The sequence below is a fragment of the Juglans microcarpa x Juglans regia genome, chromosome 6S, assembly GCF_004785595.1.
Source record: "Juglans microcarpa x Juglans regia isolate MS1-56 chromosome 6S, Jm3101_v1.0, whole genome shotgun sequence".
Lineage (NCBI taxonomy): Eukaryota > Viridiplantae > Streptophyta > Magnoliopsida > Fagales > Juglandaceae > Juglans > Juglans microcarpa x Juglans regia.
Window position 1 is genome coordinate 13304447 of NC_054605.1, and position 18765 is coordinate 13323211.

The 18765-nt window shown below is 33.4% G+C and overlaps 2 protein-coding genes across 3 annotated transcripts; one reads left to right on the forward strand and one right to left on the reverse strand.

The window, feature by feature from the left end:
- Positions 1-4276: 4276 nt before the first annotated feature.
- LOC121237958 (gibberellin 2-beta-dioxygenase 1-like) lies at positions 4277-5910 on the forward strand. Its single transcript, XM_041134893.1, has 3 exons — positions 4277-4835; positions 4933-5281; positions 5457-5910. The coding sequence occupies exons 1-3, from the start codon at positions 4435-4437 to the stop codon at positions 5703-5705; spliced, it is 999 nt and encodes a 332-aa protein (XP_040990827.1). The 5' UTR covers positions 4277-4434; the 3' UTR covers positions 5706-5910.
- A 1802-nt stretch (positions 5911-7712) lies between these two features.
- LOC121237825 (interactor of constitutive active ROPs 4) lies at positions 7713-13311 on the reverse strand. 2 transcript variants are annotated; one of them, XM_041134715.1, is made up of 4 exons: positions 12904-13311; positions 10573-10712; positions 10341-10418; positions 7713-9127 (listed from the first exon to the last, which is right to left on the reverse strand). In XM_041134715.1, the coding sequence occupies exons 3-4, from the start codon at positions 10352-10354 to the stop codon at positions 7993-7995; spliced, it is 1149 nt and encodes a 382-aa protein (XP_040990649.1). In that variant the 5' UTR covers positions 10355-10418; positions 10573-10712; positions 12904-13311; the 3' UTR covers positions 7713-7992. The 2 variants fall into 2 exon arrangements, with proteins under 2 accessions (XP_040990649.1, XP_040990648.1); XM_041134714.1 differs by lacking the exon at positions 10573-10712.
- Positions 13312-18765: the final 5454 nt, after the last annotated feature.

The following is an 18765-nucleotide window of genomic DNA, read 5'->3' on the forward strand; positions in this document are numbered from 1 at the left end:
ATGTATTCTCGAACTAAAAACATGCCTAAAGAACTAAAACTCATGATCATAACAAGTACTTCCTTTTATTATTATTTTCTTTTCCTTTTCTATCTTTTCTTTTTCGTTTTTTTTTGGTCCAAAGAGGGCGGCCAAGATGGTGAGATTATGCAGCCTGCATAGCTAGAGAACCTAAGCTCTCAGACCAAGTTAGTACTTTTTAAAATCGAGGCATGCACCGAATGTCTCCTGGCTGCTCAGATTCATGCACATCTACATGCAGACCAAAACCCGAAAGCTCCCCCACTTACCTAATAAATAACTAAAATTCAAGCCTATCATCATCATATAATGATTTTTTCAAATCTCCAAAACAAGAAAAAAAAATAGTACTGATCATGTAGTGAACTCAAGATATATATCAATCAAGATTCCCAAAACGTGAAGTTTGTGTTTATTGCATCTCTTTCTCTCTCTCTTTTTTCTCCACAAATAACTAGATTCGACCTTCCATGGATAAGATGTTTATCTGTTTCTACAGTACATAGTTTAGTATCATGTTCTTCATTTTTCTTTTGTAATTAATGTAAACAATATATATTTCTTTTAAAAGAGCATAGCCGAAGTTTTATAGTGTCGAACAAGTAAGTATAATTTTTTTTTTTTTTTTTTTGCACCAGTGTACTCCTAAAACAAAATCCCAACTAATTATGGGGATGCACAAATTCTCGACAAAAAGTTTCTCATAAGTGTATCTCCTGCAAGTATACTTTGAATAATTCAAAATAAAGTTTTCTTAGTCCGATGACTCTTATAAATTATTTTTACCAAAAAAGATTTGAGTCCTTACTACTTGAGCCAACTCTTAGGGGTTCGAACAAGTACGTGAAATTATGAGAACATCAAAATAGATAGGTGTAATATTATTTTTTTAGAGCATGGTCTTTAAACAAGAAAACTAGTTAATAATGGAACAACTTAATTCATTAATCTTAAACCTTGAGCTTTCATAGATTCCATGCATTTTTTGGTTTTTGGAGAATGACATGAAAGGTGATCGATCCTATCTTTCAATTTGGATATATATCGGCATGTCCAATGGTGCATACACACATAAATAAATATCTTTAATTTCATAGTTAGTGGAAATTATAATTGTTATTGCTATTTGGTCAACTCATAAATGAGATCTCTTAGTTCAAGCAATCCAGGAATTATGAGAGAATTCAAAGAAGAGATCATTATAAATTCAATACATATTGAATAAGAGAAATACTCTAGTCATAAAGTGATTATATAAAAATAATATTACAAACTGATGTGATTTGTCAGATTGTAAAATTACTTTTATTATAAAAAAATCTGACGGATTACATGAAACCACGTCAATTTATATAATTATTTTTGTATAATATTCATTTTATAGTTGTAGCACTCCTCATTGAATAATGTATGAACTATGTTAATAATTAGCTAAAGAAATAAAAATATAAACTCATGATGTCTAATTTCTGAATTTTTTTTATTTTCTTTCAGCATATAAAAAAAAATGGTTAAATTTTATTTTGGTACTTCTCTTTATTTTATTTTTTCCCTTTTAAATGCTCTTTAGGTTTTTAATTTTATTATTTATTGTCTTTGCCGAGTCTCTGCCTCCCCAACCCAAAGCATGGGCCACCTGGGTAGGCCAGGGAAGGGATATTTCATTTAAAAATATTACTTTTTTAAATATTATATTCGTTTTCATTTTATTCCTTTGAGACAACCATACAATTATTGACACGTATAGCATCTTGATTGCTATTATCTTGCAATAAATATACATGTCATGAGACAAGAAAATTAATAAATAATTTGTTCAAAATCATAAACTTTCAAAACCGCCCAAATAAGAAGAAAAATAGTATTTTCAGTCTTATGTGCAAATATTTTGTATTCTTTTTTTAAAATATGTGTAAATTTGAGACACAACAAATAAAAAAAATTATTTTTTAATAGTATATTTCACTTTTTTTAAACAAAACACGGAAGATTTATATATTTTAAAATTATATTTAATATTACTCAATTAAAAATAATATTTAGTTTAAAAAATTATAAAAAATGAGATTTATTATTAAAAAATAATTTTTTCATTTAAAATCTCATATTATCTTTTTTTATTTATTTAAAAAAAAAAAAAAGAGGTAAATATTATGCAAACATATCTATCAAACTAAAAAGCAGAAGAGCGGAAAGACGATATAGGGAATTTGAGAGGAAATCGAGAGGAAACACGGGATGCAGAGATGGCCGACGTGGCACTGACAGCTCTGAGTGACCGACACGGAAAGCTGAGGAATGGAAGGAAGCCACGTCATGGAAAAAAAAAGAAGGACCTGGGGAGATCGCCGTCCATGCACGCGTACTTGGATACCAAAACACACGATGACCTTTTAACACGAGTGCTTTCTTCCTGTCCCCAGACACTGCTCCCATGACCTTAGCCGACTCCTTCCAATCCCCCCTCAGCCCTTTTCACCACATTTTCTTGGGCCTCCCCCATTATTGTTTATTATTATTGACCATAAAATTAATATCAATGGTCCCCTTCAGACAGCGACAGAGGCTGCATTGAAAGGAACTTATAAAGAATCTTTACCCTTTTTTTTCTTTAAATAATTAAAATAATTAATAAAAATTATTAGAGTCCATCATCATCCTGTTCTTGGTCATGACCATCCTTTTCAGAGTCCTATTCATCTCTGGAACCCTTTTTTTTTTTTTAACAGTTAAATCTTATCCAGGCTGCTTCTGTTTAGTGTCTCTTGAGTTTGGTGGCTGCCTTTTTATATATATCCAGTGTTCAAACTGTGGAAAAGTCTTGATGATTCATTCATTCTGACTTTGCTGCATGTTGGATGATGATGCAAAGTTGGAGAAAACATTATATATTCATTGATTTTGGTTAGATTTACTTTGTTTACGTATTGATTTTGATTTCGATAAATTTTTTTTTTTTTTTAATTTTTCTCGATTTTGCTAGACAGAAAAAGTTGAGGGCATGCTTTATTTTTTTTTATTATTGGGTAGATTATATTAGCAACAAAGTCTTGTTTGAACAATTGCATGAAAGAAATCAAATCATCAGCTGCATTTGGTAAAATTTTAAGACAATCTGTCTTTAGACAAGTTTTGGTCAACGGATCTCTCAATCAAGTTGTGATTGAAAAGTACCAATAATTTTGAATGATTCTTGAGATGATTTTTCCCCTTTCAAGAAATTTAATGGGGGGTGGTAGGACCATATCCATGGATGCAAATTTTTCTCAGGATCTGAGAGGGAAAGCTCAAGAGAAAATCCCTGATACCATTCATTGGTAGGCCATGCATGCTGGAAAGTCTTTAATGAACAGTAGTTTTTAGCAAAGAATGATCTAAAGAACAAGTTCATTTGCTTTTATTTTCAAATTTAGCTGCCAATGTTACTGATTTTCTGAAAGGTTTATGTAGAAAAGTTGCAGAACAGAGCTGAGCAGAGCAGTGTAGGCACTCAAATTTAATGTTTGAAGTACAGAAAGACGTCTTCTTGGTCTAGTCATATTGATTGCAATTGATAGCTCTCCACGTCCCATTTCACTCTCTCCTGGATTTTTAAACCCGCAGGTCTGCAATTGATAGCTCTCCATCCAGATGGTTAAATAAATTTTAAGGACGAAAAGAACATCGAATCCAAGGAATCTTATTGATGTGACCATTTCCTTTTCAATGTTGTGCAGTAAACTTGTCATGTCAATTTTAATGGAAGGAAATCCAACTGCTCTGAACTGTGTCATCAACTTGTTATTATTATTTTTTGTACAACATATATTTTATAATTCATTAACAATGAATTTGGTTGTATTTCAATTTCCAATTTTAATTTTTTACAAAATTGTAGAAAGTATTTAGATCAACACTCATTTAAGAGTACCGCTACGTCAACCAAAGAATTATATAAAAGTAATTTTATAAATTGATATGATTTCATATGATATATTAGATCTATTTTATAATAAAAATAACTTTATAATTTGACGAATCATAACAAGTCATATCAGTTTATGAGATTACTTTTATATAATCTTTTTTATAGTTAAAGTATTTTTCTTTATTTATTCCAACAAGACCGTTTTTAGCGGGATTGTAATCTTGGTTCCATTTTAAAAAGTTGGTATAGCAAAATAATGGTAAAAATAAATAAATATGTCTCTCCCTCTCGACTATTTGGCAAGTAAATAATCCACCAATCCAACCCCTAAGTTAGTGCTATAAATATCCAAGAACCCCAAACCATGTGAATCAACTCTTTTAATGCTAACAATACCATTATCCATCAACTCCTACCCAAATCCATCTCTCTAGCTCTACTTTCCATCCAAATCTCTCTTCCCAAACACAAAATAGTGAAAACAAACGCGACCAGCACCAACAACAATGTTAGTCCTGTCCAAACCAACAATTGAGCAGTACTCTGATATCAGAAACTGCATACCCTCCACATTATGCTCCGGAATTCCTCTGATAGACCTCTCAAAACCCGACTCCGGGCATCTCATAGTCAAGGCCTGCGAAGAGTTTGGGTTCTTTAAGGTCATCAATCATGGGGTCCCAATGGAGTTCATCACCAACTTGGAAGCTAAAGCTGTCAGATTCTTCTCCTTACCTCTCTCAGAGAAAGAAAAAGCAGGGCCTGCTGCTCCACTGGGGTATGGCAACAAGAGTATTGGACTCAACGGTGATATTGGCTGGGTGGAATACCTTCTTCTCACAACCAATCCAGATGCAAGTTCTCAGTCATTTCTCTCTGTTTTTGGAGAAAACCAAGAGAAGTTTCGGTAAGAAAAGTCTTACAGAATCATCCTCAAGTTGAACTTGATTCACATGGTTAATAACTCTGTTTTGCTTGTGTCTATGCTATTTTTATTGCTGCAGCTCGGCTTTGAATGACTACGTATCAGCTGTGAGGAAAATGGGCTGTGAAATTCTAGAACAGATGGCTGATGGATTGAAGCTCCAACCAAGAAATGTGTTCAGTAAGCTTTTGATGGACAAACAGAGTGACTCTGTTTTCAGGCTAAATCATTACCCTCCATGCCCAGAGCTTCAGGCCTTGAATGACACCAATATGATTGGTTTTGGAGAGCACACCGACCCACAAATCATTTCTTTGCTGAGATCTAATAACACATCTGGCCTCCAAATATCTTTAAGAGATGGGAGTTGGATTTCAGTCCCACCTGATCAGAACTCATTTTTCATCAATGTTGGGGATTCTTTACAGGTACAGCTAGCTACAGTTCTTATAAACAAAGAAATTCCAATATGAAAACTAGGAAATAAATTCTGGATAATTCCAGTGTTGATTGCCATGTCTAGCATGGGGCTTTTTTCCTTTTCCTTACCAATAAAATCTGTTTTGATGTGTTTTTCTGTGTTCTGTTGGTGAATGCATGCAGGTTATGACTAATGGGAGGTTCCAAAGTGTAAGACACAGGGTTTTGGCTAACAGCATGAAATCTAGAGTTTCAATGATATATTTTGGTGGACCACCTTTGAGTGAGAAAATAGCTCCATTACCCTCACTCATGAAAGGAGAAAGAAGCTTATACAAAGAGTTTACATGGTTTGAATACAAAAAAACTGCTTTCAATTTAAGATTGGCAGATAACAGGCTTGTGAACTTTGAGAGAATCATAGCCTCATAATGTAACAAACATGATTGTCACCTTTTAGGAGAAATGGTGTTTCAAATATATTAAGATATATCTCATATTTCCCATAGTTGTAATACTCTTTTTTCAATCTTGCTTTTTTTCTCTTTTTTTTTTTTACCTTTTTTCTTGTTTTCCTCTGCAAACTTCATGTAACTTCCTTTGTTGTTAATAATACAAGCTTACTATCATTATCTTATCTACCATTGCAGATTTAGATTTTCTTTGATATTGCTGAGTTGTTGCTTATATTACCTTTAAGTGGGCCTAAGAACTTCTCCCACTCAAACCATTGTCTTCTCCAGCATGGATTGGGACTATATCTATTGGCCAAGTCTATCTGGTTTCAACTCCCAATGTTTACAGTCAGCCCCCAAGATAATCAACATATTTTAAAGTAAGCTTATCTAAATCAAATAACCATCATAAACAATGCTTGCTTAAAGACCAAATGGATAGGGTACCAACCTCCCTTATTAACAAATATCATAAAATACTCCTAAAAAATAATTTATTTGAAGTCTGTTTATTGGCACCGCCAAATACACTACTGATATGGAACCTTTTTTCTAGCTATTCAAGCTCTTATAGTAGTATGTTTAAACACCGACTTGCAAATAGAAAAATTATATTTTTAAATAAATAACTACTTCAAATATTCCGGGAAAATAATCGCCTCCCGGGAATATTTGACTCAAGTTTTCATTCTGTTGCCAAAGCCAAATAGTGGCATCAAATGCAGCAGACGTTTTCATTTTAGCACTGTTGATTTTGAGATAATGCAATGAAACATTAAACAACATCATCTAGATAGAAAGTGTAAAATATAACTATCTCTAGAAACTAGAGAAGTCCGCGTCATCTAGATTCTAGATAGTATGTGGTGAAGCACAACGTATGAAATCATTTAAATTTAGTCAAATCAGTGTGATTGTTTGAAAATGATAAAATACAAGATAAACAAAAAATAGCATTATTTTAAAAAAAATAGATATATTATTACTCATATTGAAAGGTGGTGCTGTAGCCCTAATGTGGGATCCAAAGAATCCCACGTTCCCCAAAAATAATCGAAGGACAGTGTCATTCAGTCCACAGACTATTGACCAGGTTGGCCATTAATAATTAGACATGTGCTTGCATGTTTGTCAATATATATATATATATATATATATATATATATATATTATTTTCTTTGAGCTTTTTAATTTTAATGATAAGGTGTATGTAAAGTCAATACAAGATAGCCCACAGGAAATTAAGCCAGGCCGTATGTAGCAAAATGTCAGTTTGGTATCATTTTTCTTTTTCTTTTCATTTTCAAAACAAGAAAAAGAAAGGAAAAAAAAAAGTCAAAATTTAAATTTTAACCATAACATACCAAAAACAGGACTACATCTGGCTCTCAAATTTGGAGGGTGATCTTTCTAGTTGGGCAGAGAAGATTTTAGAGGGTGAGAAATATAGTTTTATAAAAAAAAAATAATTAATTAGTTTGGGTAGTACTATTGTTGATAATTTTATTATTACTTTTTACATATTTTTCATTACTATTCAATATTCTATCATTACTTTTTCACTACTATTCACAAAATATCTAAAATTACCTCATTATCCAAATACAACCTTGAGTGAAAGTGGAACTAGTCCAATGTGAATGCTCTAATGCATCTACCCTCATAGCTAGTAGTCCAATATGTAAATGCTTGTGGTGAATGCCCTGCAACCTTGCAATTTAAATCTCAAATCTTATATAGCTAGCTGCTCTTCATTTGAAACAAAATTGTATATCTATCATTATTGCCGTTGAAAAGTGTTTCTCAATATATGCATTTCTTACAAAATGGCTTTTCCTGTAAGGTTAATTTCCCATCAGAATGATTGGTCGTTTCTAAACAGGAAATAGAAAATGAGATGGTAAGAATACCATAAAATAGATAAAAAGCTGTGAGGGAAGTGTTTTTCAGGGACAGGATATCAAAATGATAGAGCAAGATATGATTAGCATAGAACAAAGGACTTGCAGTGGGAAGATTCTTCAGGCAGGGCTGTGCTACAAAATGAACCATATCGGAAATGGGTTCCAAAAACGTAGTCCATACTACAATCATACATCCCTTAAAGGTTTGATATACATGCACCATACAAGGAACGTGATGGAGGAACTGTTGGGAACTACTAAAACATGGCGGAAACCGGCTGCAAAACAGCAAGCAACTATTTTGCTCCCCTTGTACACACATCATGACAGTGAATCAAGTTCTTTAAGTTATTTTGAGTCTCATTTCTGGCTCTTCTTTTTCCACAAGTCTCCAAACTTTCTAATTCCTGAACCCTTTCGCTTTCCACTTCCAAGACCATCCAAATCATCATCCATCCCCGGTGATCCAACAAAGCTAGTGTATCCACCAGCAGGTGTCTCAAATACACCACCAAAATGCTTCTCCATGGAGACGCATCTCCCAGAGATTCTCCCGTTCATCTCCACACCCCCAGCAAGCACTGCTGCTGCAGCATCTGCTGCTTTTCTCCATTGCTCTGTCTGTACTCTCATCTTCTTCATCTCTAGCTCTAGTGTCTCCTTTGCTTCTTCCACAGCTTTCAGCTTCTCATTCAGCAGAGCTTCATTTGCTTTGCTTTTTTTCAACTCTTCTCCCAGCTGGCTCAACTTCAAGGCCGTTTCCCCTTCCTTTGTTTTAGAAGATGATACTTCTAATGCTGCTTCACTCAACTGGTTTCTCATTTTCTCGTTTTCTTGACTGAACAACTTTAGTTCCTTTTTTCTCTCTTCTAACATGTCTTTCAGCATATCTATCTCGTCCTTCTTCAGAGCCAAGTCATGGAAGGATGGTTTCTCCAGCTCTGGAGTTTCTGGTGGTTCAGTACATGTGACAATTTGTTTGGTTTCTTTCTCAACCTGATCAGTCAGCTGGCTTTTATCATCCTTGGGCTCCGCTGTTACATTTTCCACCGAAACTTCCAAAATATCAGTTTCCTGCCGTTTATCATCCAGACCCTCATCTTGAGGAGTGCTGTCTTTTCTGTTATATTCTTGAATTTCCGTTGGAGGATCCTTTCCTTGGATCTCCACTAGTTCTAGAACAACTGGCTTCTTTGTTTTCTTCTCCAATTGCTCTTGAGCTTCTTTCTTTGCAGCCTCTGCTGAAGTTAATTGCTCTTTCAGAATCTTTAGCTCTTCTTGTGCTTGCCCAAGTTGAGATTCTAAGTCTGAAATGCGGGTGCCAAGTTTCTTCTGGCTTAGTGAAGCAGATTGAGCACCTCTTGGGGACCTACGATCCCCTAGCTTGGGACTCCGTTCAGTAATTGGCCGATGATGCTGTGGATCTGAATCAGAACCAGATGTCCTATGTGGATGTGCGCCTCGAGGAGACTGCCTTTGGGGCATTTCTGTTCCCCTGTTTATGACAACAATAGAATATATATATAGAAGAAAATTCCATTCACACAATTAAGAAGAAATCATATATCCTTGATAGTGCAAGAAAAAAATACATAAAACAATATTCCTGTAAAGGGATGATGGTTTGAACTGAGCATATGGTGCAAGAACCAATAATCGTAGTAGCTACCACACCACTGCTAAGGGTACAATGAAATCATATACCATGATTGGAGTAACCAGGAGCTTATAGAGTTAATAGCAATATATATTGACCGGGAATTACATGCCAAAAATAAACAATGTTAGGACCAAACTACATTAAGAAAGGAATACTCACATTATCAATTGACGCAACAGATAGGAACATATTTGCATATTTATAATTGAGCACTATATTTTAAAATAACAACTTATATATTATATTGCCGATTATATTGTTAACTCAGTGTCAAAGATGCTGCAACTGACAATTCAAGTTTACTGTAATGAGACACAACATACTCTACAAAATAATTAACTCAACCTCCTCTAATGTGTACTTAATTGATGTCATCAGCTTGGTTTAAGTTCTCTCAAAACTAGATGATGTTGTGTACAATAGAATCACGTCATCCATTCTTCTGTATAGAGTGGTAGAATAATCTCTGCATACAAGAGACCTGCATACACTTACCATTCCAGGACAATAGCCAGACCAGTTGTTATGTCTGCTTCTGAGCAACATACAAGAATAGTTCATGTTTTTTATTTTTCCTCTTTTCATATAACATCTTGCCTCAGCAAATGTCTTTGTTCATATACACTATTTTTTTTATTCTACTAGTTACATGACTTTGTTCAAATCAATAGTAATATGCCCCCATCGCATCCTCAATCTTGATTAATTAACGACCTTTTATCATAAGTCAAACTTGTAGAGGAAAAATTGAGAATGACTTTGCACGGACTAATCAAAGGTTAATGTTCTATTGCATGCAATTTGGATATGCACCACAATCAGTTTGGAATCTGGCATGGGCAGCTTCGAGCAGCAATTTCGCAATGGATCTGTTAATCCTTGCCAGTCAAGTTATTTGGAACTGCCTCTAGATATCAACATTATTATGTTAATTTCTATTAGCTTGCCGCTAGGATGTACATACAAACATAATTCTGACAACTGGTTTTGAAGCATGCACCATAAAACAAAAACTCAATAATAAATTGCATGCACTGCATTCTCTAACCTTGATCTTGGCATTTGATTCACTTAAATACTATTGATTCAAGAAGGGAGATAATACTCGTAACTTCAAGCTAGTGATCTGCAGAATATTAGCAAAAATCAAAAGGAATTAGAAACAATATACAAAAATAATGCACTATATACATTAGACTGTCAATATTGTGAAAATCGGACAAAAGGTGAAGGCATTATCTTAGTAGAAGTTAGTGCGAGCTCTAAAACTATCAATTTACCTGCAATTAAGATCCCAACAGAAGGGGAAAAAAACTATCGTCAACCCTTTTTAATTCAACATATAAGGTGGGCGCAAACACACCAAATAGTAGCTATTTTCTGGCCTCAAGAGGGGAAAAATCTTTCTTTTTGTTGCTATCTGAAAAACACATTCCAAATAGTTGGCCAAAAATACGAGAAAAATATTCCAAATAGAGATACAAATGAGGTGTGAACAATACACAAGGCATCAAAATTGATGTCCAAGAGACAGACGTTGAAATGTGGTACTTTCACCTGATTAAACATTCTTTATGCCTGTAACTCTTCCTCATTCATGTTTGGGTAGAATAGCAGGGCAAATACAAATATTCAAGTATTAATAGTGTTGCAAAATTGTGTTCTTTATCAGTAGTATGCTTGATTGCGGCAATTCTGGCCTCTCGGATTGTCACCTCAAGGTGAAAGTTAATCATCTAAAATAGAATTAGTATCTACTGCTTGTATAAAATATTATTCAGACAAATTAAAAATTAATGCCTCTTATTGCAATCTTAATATTTGGATGTTAATTAATAGTGCATATTACAACTTATGCTTCAATTGAGTGTCAAATGTCAATTTTGTAGTTCAAAGAGAGGAAGTGTAGTTCCACTTAACAATACTGTTATACAGAAATTTGTGTAGAGTATAGAGGAAACTAGTCAATGAACCTCAATCAACATGTTCACTTGATCGAAACAAAATCACACAACACAAAAAGCCACAAAAGGTTTAACGTCACCCACAAGTGGTATGAGACAATACGCTATCGCTGACCCACCAGGCTAACATCAGATTATGATATGAGACAATACACTTACGTGGTGATCCATCTCATTCAATATTTATCAACGTGGGATCAGATGACACCTATGCGGCGATCCATGTGAAATTCAAAAAAACAATGTATTTAAGCACAAACATGAACATAGTTGACAAAAGCTTTTATTTAAGTATAATAGTACGAGTACAAGTTGTCAAATCTTAAATTGAATCATAATCTGAAAAAGTTGAGTTGTTAGAATAACATAATTATAACTAAATCCATGCAAATTAAATTTATATTCTCCACTACTTTTGAAAGTCACTGCTCAAACTTGTTCATACCTAGATATACGGTTTGGACAACATATCCATTCAAGGCTTAAGACCACAAAGTTAACAAGTACTAATGGTGGATTTTCATACTCAAATCACAACAGATACAATGGACTTGATAGCTATTAAGAAATGAGTCTTTTAGTTACTCTCTCTAGTTTTAAAATTCTCATCTCCTCTCCACCCACCTACATGGGAGGAAAGATTGGGAGGATCCCTCCCTAAAGAAGAAGAGAGCTTTTCCAGGGAGGAGGGTGGTTGGTTGGAGAGGTTGAAGGTAGCCCCACTTTCATCCTTCTGGATAGGCACGATGTCTCCTTCCTCCTCCCTCGCTTTCTTCCCCTGCTATCTCCTTCCCCTATCGACTCTACCCCCTCCTTTCTTTCTTTCCCTACCAACCTCCCCCATTATTTCCTCCTCTCACCTAAAACTTAGCCCTTTACTACTACAACATCCAACCTTAAAATCTGATCTTTTACAAGGCTCCCTGACCGAATTTAGGACGTTTATGCCCTTTTGCTAGCAACCCATAAATAAATGAGAGTTCCAATCTACTTTTTATCCGTACAATGGTTGAATAGAGACCTCCTTTAGTGACTCTAGTTCAATCAAGATCAATGCATCTTTGTAGCAATGCTACTAGATGCTCCAACAACTTTGCAGTTCCTTCCACACCAACAAAAGATTCAAGACTGTCCAACACGAGATCCGAAGGACTATAAAGATGAAATCGTGTCCTTTCGCTAATTAGCATCTCTGTAACATTCTTTTGTTTTGTTTTTGTTTGTTTGTTCGTTCGTTTCATTCTGGGATTTCGGAAGATAGACCAAGCTAACATCCCAAAATAAAAAGTAAACGAAAAAGGTAAAATTGCTGGGAAACAAAACATTAAAAGAAAGGAAGGAAAAAAGGTTTAGAGAAAGGTCACATACGCAGTCTCATCTCATCTCCCTCCCTTTTGGGGTATGGAATGGTGGGTAGAGATGAGATTCAACCTTATAATTGCTCATCTTCTTCTTTTTACATATCTAAACAGATCAAAGCTGACATTGCCTAAAAAGACATTCCGTGCTGGACCCAAAACGAACATTGGAAGAGTGTTTTACAACAACAAAGAGGAAACAAGGCCTCGCTAAATAGATAGCAAGAAACGGAAACAAGAACAAGATTCCTCCATGGCAACGTAGGAGCTAAAAGACGGTGAGTCTCACCTTGATCTTATCAAACAAAACATTACTTTCGGTCAGCTTGTTCTCTTGGGGAATTCGAGTAGCAGCTGGGAGACCTCCATGAGAAACCCACTTTGAAAATACAAGACAATACCGGAAGAAAATCTGGGCGAACAGGGAAGAATGTGAGATTTTTCAGGCAGACGAGGGGTTATGGCGGTATGTAATTCTCAGGAACACGGACTGAGCAAACAAAACTCTCCCAGTAACTGTAAGTCTGTAAAGCTATAAAGCTGGAAAGAGAAAATGCCTTGGAAAGATGGAGAGAGAGAGAGAGAGAGAGAGAGATTTTTCAAGTTTGAATTAAAGCTGCGGCATTTGTGGGCCTTGAAGCCATAAAAGAAGCAAGAGGAAGAGGACACTAGAGGGTGGAGAACGGACTCATAAATATGTACCAACCAAAACAAATCTTGGGAAATCCAACATGCATTTACACTGTTGTCTTTTTGTCTCTTTTCAAAGTTCAAAACTTTTTTCTATTCACGCACGCAGATCATCTTCCGTTCTTCGGTGACACTGACAGTGCCTGCATTTAAAAAAGTTGAGAATACATCCTATACGTAAAACAATGGTTTCTTGAAAGAAGTGAGTGAAAGTCTGAAACTGTGCATGGCGTAGAGTTCGAATGGCCCTTTGCCCTCGCCGGGAGTTTCTCAGCATATGCGGCATAACAAGCGTTGTTGCAACTCAATAGGGGCAACGCCACCATGCCGCCCTGCGTTTAGCGCTGGGCGTACCGCTCAAGCTTTTTGATTTTTTTTTCTTTTACATTTTTTTAATATTTTAAAAAAATAAAAAAAATATATTAATATACTTAAAATTACTTTTTTAATCACTAAATAAAAAATAAATAAAAAATTTTGACAAACGGTCGTATAGAGCGGTACAATTATGAGGAGAGAGTAGTGTATTCCAACTCAATAGTCAATACCATCTATCTTTTGAGTAATACACTTTCCATCATTGTAAAAATTGTAAATTTCATCTCATCTGGTTCCAACGTTCAAACTAAACACTTTCTAATTAATTATTATATTTTTTTAAAATTTTAAATAGAAAAAAATTAATTTTTTTAAATCTCTAAAAGAAAAATAATATTAAAATATTATATTCTAAAAATATTTTAATTTTATAATATTTTTTATTCAATATTTTTTCTCTCCTTTCTCAAATCTAATAAATATTTAACTCAAACTATCTCACTACTATTCACAAACTATCTTATTATTATTCATAAAATTCACATCTCATCTCATTCTCTAAGTATCCCCTTACAATTATTTTTTGTAGTTCTCATACAACTTTATATTAAATTGAGAGCATTTATGTAAAATTATTTACTTCTATAAATTGTTTTATAAAAATATTTCTCATTAAACACGTAGTTGTTTAAAATTTATATAAAAAGAAACTTGTAATTGTGTCATTTTTCCTATCTTTTTGGGAATACAATTGTTCTAAAAAATTGTTCTCAATACTCTCATCTTTTTATGGGTCTATTTGAAAACACAATTATTCTCATATATCTTATTTTACAACTATTCACTATTATTTATAAACTATTTAATACTATTTACGAATTATTTTACAAATTATTTATAAGTTTAGATAGTGAGTTGAGATAAGTTGAGATGAAAATTAAAATTTGAATAAAATATTATTAGAAAATTATTTTTTTAATATTATTATTATTTTGAGATTTTAAAAAGTTGAATTATTTATTATATCTGATGTAGAAATTTAAAATAATTATAATAATTAGATGAGATGAAATAAAATAAATTTGAGGTGTTATAATATCCAAACCTAGATATCCAAACGGATGGACCTCGGTCAAACAATTTTTGAAATGTCCGGTTATTCGTGGCATGCAAGTGATTTGTCATATTTCTTGAACGATCTAGTTTGATAGATGTAAGGGTGTAAATTTTAATAGAAAAAAGAGACCGGTCCAGTCCGAACCGGTTCCACCGGTTCGATCCAAAACTGATTTATAAAATATAAAAACCGATCAGAATCGGTTTAGTTCCGATTCTATAACTTTTAGGACTGGACCGGTTCATTATAATATATATTTAAATTAATTTTTTTAATATTATATATAATATTTTTTTATATTATATAATATATATAATAACATAAATTATAATTATATATAATAATATATATTGTAATTAAATATAAGATATTATATAATTATCACTATGACTATATGTTATTATATAGTATTAATATCACTATTAATATAGTATATATATTATTAGTAAATCAATGTATTATTATATAATATATAATATATATTCTATAACGTATAACATATATTATTAGTATATTGACATTCTCTAAGTTAGTAATAAATTAGCAATTAACATCATAAATAATTTTCTTTTTATTGCAGATTTTTTGTATAACATTTTGTTTTATATCAGTTTTTTTATAGCAGAATTTTTTTTAAATAGTAGATTTTTTTATAAAGAAAATTTTTATAAATAGTAACAGATTTTTTTAAAACAATATATATATATATATTTTTTATAAACAGATTTTGTAAGACAAATTTGTAAATTATTTAAATCGAAAAATAGGACCGAACCAGACCGAAAACTGGTAAAACTAGATATACTCACTACAAGAAAATGGCTCTATTGCGGCGATTTTTGGTCTGCTGCAATAAATGTCGCCGCAATAAGTCATTATTTACGGCGATAGGTTTGGTCGACGCGGCTACCAACCCGTGCGTATTATTCTCCTTTTTTGCGGCGATTTTATGCTTATTTGCGGCGAAAATTTTCGCCGTAAAAAACTTTTTACTTTTGCAGCGATTTTAACGAGACTTAAGGCGAATTAAACAGCCGCAAAATCGTGTGATGTTCTGCCGACGCATAAGTTCGCTGCGAATCTGATTTTAATGAAAACGGCGCCATTACCTCCATCGATTTTCTGATTTCCCCCCAAATCCCTATTTCCCCCCAAATCCCGATTTCCTTCGTCCCCATTTTGGCGTACCAAATTGTTCTCTGTAATTGTTCGCGCCCGGCGATTCTGGAGCAAAAACCCTTTCCCAGGCCCCTCATTCCAGACTTGAAGCAGCAGCGGAGTCAGTGCCTCCCCGCGGTCCGTTTCCGAGTGATTGTTTTGGGAAGGCCAATATCGGCGGTCGAGATCATCCATCGACACTTGTAAGTGGTTCCCTTTAAGAAATTGCTCTCCCCCTTCATCCTCGCATGAGCTGCTTATTGCAAAAATTATGCATTTTGGTGGGTACTGATTAAGAGTGTGTCGAACATAGTTGCAGTCTTAATGGATTTGTTGATCTCTAGCTTATGCATTCTGGTTTCTGAGTGATAATTTTTTATCTAAATTACATTTCAAGTATATTTTCTTATCTAAATTTTCTCATTCCCATGTTCTTCGTTTTAGGTATAATTTTTGTTTGTACAATAATTTTTTTACACTGTCAATCTCAGTCCTATGTTCTTCCTTGAGGTTTAATTTTTGTATATCTGCCTTTTCTATATGTGCTGGTCTAAGTTGTAGATATTAGCAGTTGGCAAAAATCGCCGGTGATGTTCAATAAAAAAAAGAGCCTTTTTCTTGTAGCATTTATGGCCCTTTTTGGGGGAAAATTCACTTGCATCTATTAGCACAGTACTGTCCACAATTTCACTGCATAATCAAGATCATAACTTCAATTAAAAACCCCACAAGTATAAATTTAGTTATAGGGTATTTCGAATATGATCATCATTATAGTTGTCTTTTTGTAGTTAATATTCATATATCTATGTTCTTGCTAGTTGGGGGAACTCAAGTTCTTTCTAGTACTGGTGGCCAATTAAACATGAGCTGAGCAGAAAAAAGGATTTCCCTTGGTTTTTCAAGTGCTATAATACTTGTCAATACCTTAAGCTATTGAGATTTTCTGTATCAAATATTGAGGCATAATTAACCTCTAAAATTCGAGTGCTATAAATATATATATTGAAATAAAAACTTGTTTTGAAAAATTCCATGGAAATTTAGAATTGACTGGCCTTAAGGTATCCACCAGTACCGCCATCTTTTTATTCTTTGGCTGGGGGAAGCTAGCTAGCTAGGGAATGGGATAACGAGAATTGATCTGCTTATGATTTACAGTCTACTAACTGACTATCTGCATATAGAGATTAATTTATCTTACAATATAAAAAGCTTTGCAATTAATTAATTTATCACAACAAACTATATAAATATATATTAGGGGTGTATATATAAGTAGGTATGTATTTCAGTTTGTATGACAACTATTTCTAATTTCTGTTTGTGATCAACCAAACATTTATCTTTGTATATGATCTATAAACATATACTTTTAAGAATAAAGTTGTACTAGGCTATTTGTGTTATTACTTTTTAAGAATGAAGCTAAACTATATGAATCAATTATCCCAACATATTTGTGTTATCACTTCTAATATTTAGTCTATAAAGCCACCACCCGACCATTTTTGTAATTACTAATTAAATGAAAAGTAAATAATATATAGCAAAGAGTTAAATTTATCAACTAAAATATAATACATCAAACAGAAATAAAAATCTTGTTTAAAGTTTATTAAAGGAAAAATAATTTAGAGCGGTATCATCTATGTTATAATGATATATATATATATATATATATATATTATATCTTATCTTCCATATTGGAGCTAATTGTCAAACAATATTGTATTAATGTAACGGAGATCATGATGATGATGGGATCTTTGGTATCTTCAATTAATTGATTTGGTACTACATTATTTTATAGTACTAAGCATGGGGTTAAAATGTGCACAGGGTACTGATCATGGTGGTGACACATACTTCGGACTATGCACATATCCTGGACGTGAGCTACGCCACCGAATAGATTTTAAGGTACTTGATGGTATCCTGTAAAAAATTACCAGAACAGACATCAACACTTGTATATCTACCGGTGAATTACTTATACGTTTACCCCATATCCCATTGCGTACCTGTTGAGCCTAGACATTTAGACGCATATAGAGGTTTTGACTTAGACTCTGAGTCTGGGATGGTTTTTACTCAGCATGCTTGGGATGAGTATTGATATGTACTTTGATTGCAAATTCGGCCTTAAATTATGTTATAGTTTTCAAGAGTTGGGAACTTTATGATGGATGTATAAGTGTGGTGGGTGTCAAACCTAACTTTGTTTATGTTTAATAGGATGTTCGTAGAATTAATGGAGAAATTCCTTCAAAAGCTTGAAGTAACTTCAGATCATACGAGGCTTCTGGATAGGTAATACCATCACTACATGTAGTCTTTTCTTCTTAAATTTAGTTATGTTGTTTACTTGTTTTAGAGTAGAGCTTGATAGTTTTTATTACTCTCAGCAGCTTGATAGTTGATGTTCATTCGTGCCTTGTACTCAAATTGTAGATGGCAGCTTGATAGTTTAATAAGTTTTCATAAACAACCCGTGCACATTTGGAATCATATTTTTTTTTATGCATGTGGTATATGCAAATATAATGTACCACATGATCTAATACAGATCATAATCATCTTGAATACATATATATACTTCCATTTTAATACCTTTTTTAATTAGATTAACAATATATATTTCTATTAGGTAGCTAGCTAGCTAGATGGAAAAGAAATCATGGATTTTTTCCTCTTTTGGTTTAGAATGTATTAATAGGTTTTACATAATTTCTACCAAGAAATCGTGTGAGTTTTATGCTTTAAAAAAATTATATAATGTAGAAGGCAGTGTACTCCACACCAAAAACTGAAATATATGGGCAAGGTCTGGCCCAAAAACTGAAAAATAAAATATTTTTACCATCC

Coding starts and splice junctions, on each gene's coding strand:
- LOC121237958 (XM_041134893.1), top strand. CDS start 4,435: ATGTTAGTCCTGTCCAAACCAACAATTGAGCAGTACTCTGATATCAGA. Junction 4,836..4,932: donor GAAAACCAAGAGAAGTTTCG/GTAAGAAAAGTC, acceptor TTATTGCTGCAG/CTCGGCTTTGAATGACTACG. Junction 5,282..5,456: donor ATGTTGGGGATTCTTTACAG/GTACAGCTAGCT, acceptor GAATGCATGCAG/GTTATGACTAATGGGAGGTT.